Below are 8,898 nucleotides of genomic sequence, written 5' to 3'. Positions count from 1 at the left end.
GTGGGTTATGATTGGTTGCTTTTGGACCAATCATGAGGGGCCGGATATGCAAATTTGAGGGATTCTAGTGGCCAATCAGAGCAAGGTTTCGAAGGTCAGGTTTTTGGAAGGGAACCAATCATGGTAATTGTTTGCTCTCTGAGAAACCTCGGCAGACTCACTGGTGTGCAGCTTCCCACACTTAGTGGGGATGGCCACACCACAATCCCTTCTCCTCCATTCTCCTCTCAGGATCATGGGCATATATGCACACATGCCTGGCGTGAGTTTTCAGCTGCTGGGTCTGGGACTTAAACTGCAATCAACTATGTGGGAGTCCAGCAACATAACCATTATACCATTGGCTGGTCCCAGTATCTGGATTTTTATATTGAAGGTTTAAAAATGTTATGAAACTGGGGTCAGTCCAGTAGCTTAGTGGTTAAGGGAGCTGGATCCCATATGGTGACAGCAATTTGAATCCTGACCCCATCAGGTTGAAAATGAAATCGTGTGTGCCCTAAATCCCAACAGGATGGAGAAATGGAATAAAAGAAATTGCAGTTTGAGCATGCCCTTTTGCGAGGCTCTTTCTCCCTCCCTTTGTCCTTGTCTGGCAAGTAAATGCACTCACTGGCAATTAAGAAACAAACTTATGAAACTGCAGTAAAAGAGAAATGTTTTAAGCCTTTGATCATACAATACATACATATACATAAGTGCATACAATAAGTTAACAAAATGCATATTATGAAAAAAATGCATAGGTTTCCACATTTTTTGCATCACCGTAAACTTATTTTAATTCAATTTTCCATGCATTTTTGAAGTCCCCTTATATATCAATGTCAAAAACATTGTTTTCAATATATTTAGATAGTCATTTCCTTGGGTCTGCTCATCCACACTATAAAAAATCCTCAAATAACCTTTCTCTGGAGAGTGACCTCTGTGACTTACATTTACTGTGTAAGTACATTTACTATATGACATTACTCCAGTCCTGGGAACACAACAGTGAAAACCGTGAAACTGACATTTCTACTTCTCAGTGAAATTTTGGAGGAGTATAAGAACAATACTGCAGGAAATTTTCTTTAAACGTTATCTCACAAAAAATTATATTGGAGGGAAAAATGTGGGCCAGCAGGTGGCGTGGTGGTTAAAAGCACTGGACTCCCATTTAGTCGACTGTGGTTCCAATCCTGGACCAGGAAGCTTGCTTTCTCACTTTCTCTCTCGCTCTCTTTCTCTCTCTTTGTCCCTCCCTGGCCAAATTTAAATAAATAAATAAATAAATAAAGTTAAATCAAAGAATTATTTTTTTAAAAAATGCAAAACAGGACCAGTCAGTGGCATGGTAGTTAGGCACTGGACTCCACTGTCAACAGCACAGTTTGAGGTCTAGACCTAGCAGCTTGAAAAAATGCTGGGTGCGTGTGTTTTGTTTCTTATTTAAAACATCGTAAACTATTTTTGCAGTGTCTACTGAGAACGCTGATTTTATATTTTTAAATACTTAAACTCTTGCTAAATAGTATATATTATTGGAACAGTAATCATGAATAGAAACCTTACACTTCAGCTTTTCTTCGAAAGTCCCTCGAAGAAACACTGATAATCCTTTAACCCACTCTTTCACATTTATGTAGTTATCATTGTCTTCGTCAAATGCAAAAAACACTGAAAGAAAAAAGTGTGTAAGGATAATTTTTAAAAAGAATTATTTTATTTATTTTTTTTCTTACTCATAAGTTTAAAGCATGACAATTATTTTTAATTTTCTATAGGGCACATACACTCACCAAAGCAAGAGAGTGAGAAGGTGAGAAAACAAGCCATCAGGTCTGGGACTCAAATTGCAGTCGGCCATGTGGGAATCCAGTGCCTTAACCATGAGCCACGTACTGACCCTTGTACTGTAATTTAGATTTATAGTCCAACATTATGTATGTATGAATAGACAAAATACTTTTTCTTCCAAATTAAGGAGGAAATGGTTATAGCACAGACTTCTTGAAAGAATCAAAGTAATTGGAAGTGTTTTTCTTCATATATTTATTAAAGTTTATTTCTTCCATGGGTGAGAAAGAAGTAGAGAGAGAGATAAAAGAGAGAATATCTCCCAAAGGGTCTTGACACGATGATTCACCCATAGCCTTTAACCAGCACCAGATGATAGGCAAGCGTGTGCCTTGCACACTCAGGGAGGTCTCTGGACTTGAACCAGCAACCTCCTCATATGGGATTGCCTCACAGAGTGTCATGTTTTACTGCCATCTGATCTCTGTCCCTGTATTTCTAAAGAATGAAAAGGAGTCATTCTCCTCCACAACGATGAGTTTCCTTTGGGATGCTTTGTACAGTTACCATGAGCCAAGAAGACAAACAGTGGAGCTAATTAAGGTGGTAATTCTCTGAAAAAGTGGCAAAATTTATGTTCTAAAGAGTTTGCAAAATATTGAAAGTAAGTTACTAAGGTAACATATTATTTTGGAAATTACTAATGAAATATTACTATAGGTGCTCCTCACTTAATGATCAACCCGTTTAATGCCCCCTCAGACTTTTGACCAGTTCTCCAGAGCAATCCCCTTCTCAGTATGTGAGAGTCTTGGGAATCCCTTTTCTGTATGTTCACACAGTTAGTATTCACCACATGAAGTGTTTGGAATCATGCAAGGGTAAATATTTTGTTTATAAATTTGTACCTTATTGGGACCAGCAGTTAGCATAATGGCAATGTCGCTGGACTCCCATGTAGTCGACTGCGGTTCGCATCCCGGACCTGGTGGCTTAAAACTCACGCCGGGTGCATGTGCATGCGTGCCCAAGATTATGCAGATTTATATTACTGCATTGTGGTGTGTCTTGTTGCTTATCTAATGTCTGCTTTTTGTATGGATAGAATTACATTATTCTAGGGGGGTTTCATGTGATATCTATTGAAGAATGCATACCCTATGGTGCTGCAACACACCACAAGACATCTCCTTTAAACTATTTGTTTAACAATCAGTTCACTTAATGACCTAGAAACATAACTTTGTTGTTAAGCGAGGAAGGAGTGCTTGTATTACCCTACAGAAAATAAGTCAAATATTATTTACTCTTCTGGAGATAATGGATACATTAATTGTTTTGATTGTGGCAATGGCTTCATAGATATCAAAACTTATCAAATTGTACACTTTAAATATTTCTTACTGAGGGCCAGCAGGTGGTGTGGTGGTGAAGGTGCTGGACTCCCACATGGCTGACCTCAGTTTGAGTCCTGGACCTGGTGGCTTGCATTCTCACTTTCTCTCTCTCTCTCTGGTGTGCACATATGCCCTGTAGCAAATTTTAAAAATAGCAACGATGATAGCATTAAATAAATGATCCTAAAAAAAAGTTACTGAAACTAACTGGTTCAAATGAAATCATTTTTCTTTTTAAAAATTTTTATTTACTATATTGTCGTAATTATTATTTTTAAATTTTGGTATAGGGCATGTGCACTCATCAGAGAGAGAGAGAGAGTGAAAAGTGAGTCACATGTCCAGGACTTGGTGGAGTTCTGGAGTCCTCCTGGACCACTCCCACATGGTCCATCATGTGGGAGTCCAGTGTCCTAACCACCACACCACCTGCTGGTCCAAAATTAAATAATTTTCTGTTTTAAATATATGGGGGCCAGCAGATGGTGTGGTGGTTAAGGGCGCTGGACTTCCACATGGGCAACTTCAGTTCAAGTCCCAGACCTTGCGGCTTGCTTTCTCACTTTCTCTCTCTCTCTGGTCAAATTAAAATAAATAAATAGAATAAAGTTAAATAAAATAATTTTTAAAATATATATGATCTTTCCTTTTATTTTTCCAATAAAATGAATCATTATCAATTTTTTTTAATACTGACTGATGCAGTCTTCATTTTTATGAGGAAAAAAGTAATTGAATAACTTATGTGAATCCCAAGACATCATGATTAAAAGCTACAAACTGTGTATCTTTCTTGAGTGGGGTGGATGCATAAGCAGGGTGTTATTTTAGATGAGGTCTGACTCTATGGCAATACTCCTGCCTCAGCCTCCTCAGTAGCTGGAACTGTAGGCGTACACCACCATACCTGGCTTTTTTGGGTGGGCCCAGAATTGAACCTGGGTCACCCATGTGGCCTCAGCCTTTCAAGCAGCAGCATATATCACCATGCCACTAAGACTAGGTCTGCTTATTTTTTAAAAACAATACTGCAGGGCCAGTGGATGGTGTGGTGGTGAAAGGCACTAGACTCCTATATGGCTGGCTCCCTGGACCTAGGGGCTTGAAGGTTACACCAGGTGCATGTGCATGCACACCCAGAATCCTGAGAGAATGAAGGAGAAGAGATTGTCACGTGGCCATCCCCATGGAGGATGGTTATTTGCTTTCCCTCTATCTCTCCAGGGCAAGCACACCTGCCCGGTGGCAAAAACCCAGAAAAAGCAAACAAACAATTCACCTTATTCAGTTTATTACTAGTCATTTCTCAAAGCTATACACCTGAGAGATATGAAATCCTGAGTGAATTTGTATTAAAAATCAAACCAATTATTCTGTAGCATGCTAACTACTAGAATTACACCTTTCTAAAGTTTGGCCCTGAGAAAAACTGAGTACATATATACTTGTCATCTCAAATTGGCCCATTTTAGTCTCTCTGGCTTCTTACCCCGATTCATCAACATATCATTCGTCATTCCAAATATGCTGTGCAGAATCCTGCGAAAGGTGTTGCGATCTATCCCACAGCTACCAAATCTTCTGTCAGTCTTTCCCACCAAGCTGTCAAAAAGTTGTATGAGACATTCTATTTCACTTTTTTTGACTGTAAAATGAAATGAAAAATAAAATACAATTTAGATTTAGCCACTGAGTCCTTCAACCCAATCAAATACAGTTTACTAAGCAGCTGTTTTGTTCCTACGATGCTAGGTGCTCTCATGAAACAAACAAACAAACAAACAAAAAAACACACACACAAAAGGAGGTATGGACTTGTTACTTAGGCTTACACGATTAAAGTGGGCCACACTCAGAAGTCTCACAAGACAGAAGTAGATCTGAACTGGGCTTTAAAGGTTACACAGTTTTTATGTAGGAAGGAATTTGTTGGGGGTGGTGAAGAAGTAGAGAATTCTAGGGAAATGGAGCAACATGAATACAAATTTTGAAAAGAAGTAGAATTAGGATTGAGATTGAACACAGCTCATTGGGAACACAGCAAGGAGTTGGAAGGAAGTGAAAAGCACGGTTGGAGAACATGGGTTGATGGTAGAGGCTCTCGAATGCCCGGTCAGAGGATTGACATTTACTGTACTGGAGCACCATTTCTGTGGTGTCATTTCTGAACCATCCGGGTATCAACCCCCTCTCCACTGCCCAACACTTACTGAATGTGCAGATTTGCAGGACTTGCCCTAGATCTGCTAAATCAGAATTGCTAACCTTAGGCCCAGAAATTAGCTTTAAAAAGAGTTCAGCTGACTATTTTCTGTCCTGGGGCTTGACAATCTTTGACAATGCCATTAAAGATTTTGGACCAGGAGAGTGTCATGACAGTAAGAAGGGTTTAGAAAAATTTAACTGGCGAAGTTGTACTGAAGGAGGGAAGTCAGAATCATGGAAACCAGGCTTGGAGTGATAGGACTTTGGCTATGGAGGTGGAAATGACAGAAAACTGAGGGGGTCAGCTGGTGGTGTGAACGCTGAGGCAGCTGGATCTCTTATGGTTGAGTGGTTTGAATCCTGGACCCAGCAGCTTGAGAAACACACCAAGTGCATGTGTTTTCCTGAAAATCCTGAAAGGAGGGAGAGATGGAGAAGAAATTCAGCATGCCCATTTCCTATGGGGAGAAGTTTCTCACTTTTCCTCTCTCTGCCTCTCTCTAGCGAGCGAGTGGTGCCCTCTGAAGAGAGAGTCTGAGATACCATAGTTTAATCAGTAGCTTTGTGACTGTTCAGATCTGCAGTTTTCAAACAGAAACTACTTTTCTTTTTTTTTTTTAAGAGGTTTTTGTCTTAGGGCATGTGCTCACAGGGGAGAGAGACAGAGACAGAGACAGTGAGAGGAAAAGTGAGAAATCACTTCTAGGAAGGATGGCCACTTGCAGGTTCTTCTCCTCCACACTCCTCCTGGGATCTTGGCCACACAAGCACACCCACCCAGCATGAGTTTCAAGTTTCACTGGGTTGAGGACTCAAACCACAGAAGACCATGTGGGAGTCCAGTGATGTAACTGCTATGCTATCTGCTGGCCCTGAAACTCTTTCTTTCTTTCTCTTTTCTTTTCTATTCTTTTCTTTTCTTTTCTTTTCTTTTCTTTCTTCCTTCCTTTCTTTTTTCTATTTTTTTTTCTTTTTTTTAGAGAGATTTCTTTTTTCTATTTTTTTTTCTTTTTTTTAGAGAGAGATCGTTGTAGGGTGTGTACACTCACTGGAGAAAGAAACAGAGAGAGCAACAAATAAACCCCCAGGGGGGATTGGCCACACCACAACCCCTTCACCTCCAGTCTTCTCTCCGGATTTTGGGCAGCATGCACAGGTGCCAGTGAGTTTCAAGCTGCTGTCCTGTACTCAACTGTGGTTGACTACGTGGAAGTCCATCAACATAACCGTTATGTCATTCAATGGTCCCCTCCCCCCTTTTAAAACATTTTTTAAAAATTTATTTTTATTGGGACCAGCAGGTGGCATGGTGGTCAAGGTGCTGGACACTCCCACATGGCCAACCGGGGTTCGAGTCCTGGACCTGGTGGCTTGCTTTCTCACTTTCTCTCTCTCTCTCTCTCTCTCTCACCCTCTGTCTCTCTCTGGTCAAATTAAAAAAAATCAATGAATGAATAAATAAAAAATAAATAAATAGTTAAAAAATTATTTTTATTTATTATTTTTAAAAATTTGTCCAGTGAGAGGATAATTGAGAATGCAAGCCGCCAGGTCTGGGACTTGAACTGTGGTTGGCTATATGGGAGACTAGTGCCCAGTTACCATCTACCTGCTGACCTCAAAACTTATTTTCTCCATTCATGATAAAGCACATGTGTACAAGAGATAGGGAGAGAAGAGTATCCTCCACAGTCTAGTCATGTCATGTCATGATCCCCTCCTTCTTCTAGTCCTCTAGCCTGTCAAATCTTGGGTACTTATGTGCACACGTGTCCAGCATATTTTAGGCTGATCAGACTGGGAATTTGAACCCTAGTCACCATATGGAAGACAGCTTCTCTTGAGCAGTGTATCACCAGTGTGCCGTGGAGGCAGTTCCGAAACTTTTAGTATTCAAGTACCCAAGTCTTACCCCAGATTTAGTAGAATGCAGTTTTGCAGGAAAGCACTGGTGGTTCTAATGCCCTGTCGGCCCTGAGAACCAAGGGGTTAAACTCAACTGAGTTAAGTTTAAAGTCTGAAAGGAGGGAGAGATGGAGAAGGGACTGCAGCATGACCATTTCCTATTGGGAGTAGTTTCTCACTTTCCCTTGCTCTCTGACTCTCTGGCACGCAAGCCTGCCCTTGAAGGAGAGAGCCCAAGATGCTGTAGTTAATCAGTAGCTTTGTGAGTGCTCAGATCTGGAGTTTTCAAACAGAAATTTCTTTTTTTTCCCTTTTTTTTCCCCCAAAAGATTTTTGCCTTAGGGCATGTTCTCACTGGTGGTTGGAGGAAGACAAAGACAGTGAGAGGAAAAGTGAGAATTCACCCTCTAGGGGAGGAAGGCCACGTTTGCAGTCCCTTCTCCATTCTTGGTTCTCAGTGCTGACAGTACGTCAGAACCACCTGTGCGCTTCTGCAAAACTGCATTCTACTAAATCGGGTGAGAAGTGGGCACATGAATATTAAAAAGTTTCGCGACTGCCTCCATGGCAGCCAGATTCCACACGTCCGACTGTTCAAATCTGAGCCTGCATCTTAAGAAACACACAGGACACATGTACAAGCATGCCCTAAATTCTGACAAGATGGAGAAAGGATTGCAACATGACCACTTGCTGTGGTGTGTGCGTGTACACGCTTTCTCTCTGGTGTGTGTCCTCTGGCACTTAAAAAAAAAAGGATTTAAAAAAAAATGGAGGATTCCTGTGACCACTTTCAACAAGAGTACAATGGAAATGAGGCTCAATGATTCACAGGGGTTAGGTTATAAAAGGAGATGCAGCTGCTCTTAGGTCAAAACTTGGAGAGCTTTCTCTTCTTGTTTGGAATAGGAAAAGACAGCTGAAGTTTGGGTGCACTATTTGGAAAATACCGTATGTTAATGCTTGCCAGAAAGCAGCCCTGTTCATCTCTGGTGAGAAATGATCATCCTAGTGAAGGAATGTTGGCACCAATGGCAGTGTGAAAATGGAACCCCAAGGAAAGTGAGGACTGTAAGAACAAGTCAGGAGCTACATTGAGACCTGTGTTAAGTCATCCAACAAAGCAACCAAGAATTTTACATAGAATTTTCAGCAGATAATGTCTAACTTTTCCTGAGTTTTCTATGTAGCCGACACTTCATTTTATCTAAAGATGTTCCTTGCACATGTGGTCAAGGAACCATTGCTAAATGATACTTGAGAAGTGAAGGGTGATAAGGGCGAGCTGCCGGATTGGTCCATGATGTCTCAGTTTGGAATAATTTTTCTTAAAGAATTATTTTATTGGGAACCAGCAGTTAGCGTAATGGCTATGTCGCTGGACTCCCATGTAGTCGACCGCAGTTTGCGTCTCGGACCCGGTGGCTTAAAACTCACGCTGGGTGCGTGTGCATGCGTGCCCAAGATCCCTAGAGGAGAATGGAGAAGGGATTGCAGCGTGACCATCCCCCAGGGGGTGATTTCTCGCTTTCTGTCTCTATGTCTCTGTCTGTCTGGGGAGCGCACGCGCCCTATAGCAAAAAAAAACCTCTCCAAAAAAAAAAAAAAA

The 8,898-nt window shown here is 41.0% G+C and overlaps 1 protein-coding gene across 1 annotated transcript in view; it reads right to left on the bottom strand.

The window, feature by feature from the left end:
• The window catches only part of LOC102490788 (EF-hand calcium-binding domain-containing protein 1-like), a 29,413-nt gene that overhangs the window by 7,491 nt on the left and 13,024 nt on the right, over window positions 1–8,898 (bottom strand). Inside the window, exons 2-3 of the mRNA XM_006155539.3 lie at window positions 4,669–4,824; window positions 1,558–1,662 (exon numbers count right to left, since the gene is read on the bottom strand). Of these exons, the coding sequence (XP_006155601.1) occupies window positions 1,558–1,662; window positions 4,669–4,824 (261 nt within the window). The remainder of the gene's footprint in view (window positions 1–1,557; window positions 1,663–4,668; window positions 4,825–8,898) is intronic.

The sequence above is a fragment of the Tupaia chinensis genome, unplaced genomic scaffold (genome assembly GCF_000334495.1).
Source record: "Tupaia chinensis unplaced genomic scaffold, TupChi_1.0 Scaffold000460_1, whole genome shotgun sequence".
NCBI classification, from domain to species: domain Eukaryota; kingdom Metazoa; phylum Chordata; class Mammalia; order Scandentia; family Tupaiidae; genus Tupaia; species Tupaia belangeri.
This window is presented reverse-complemented; position numbering and strand designations above follow the sequence as displayed.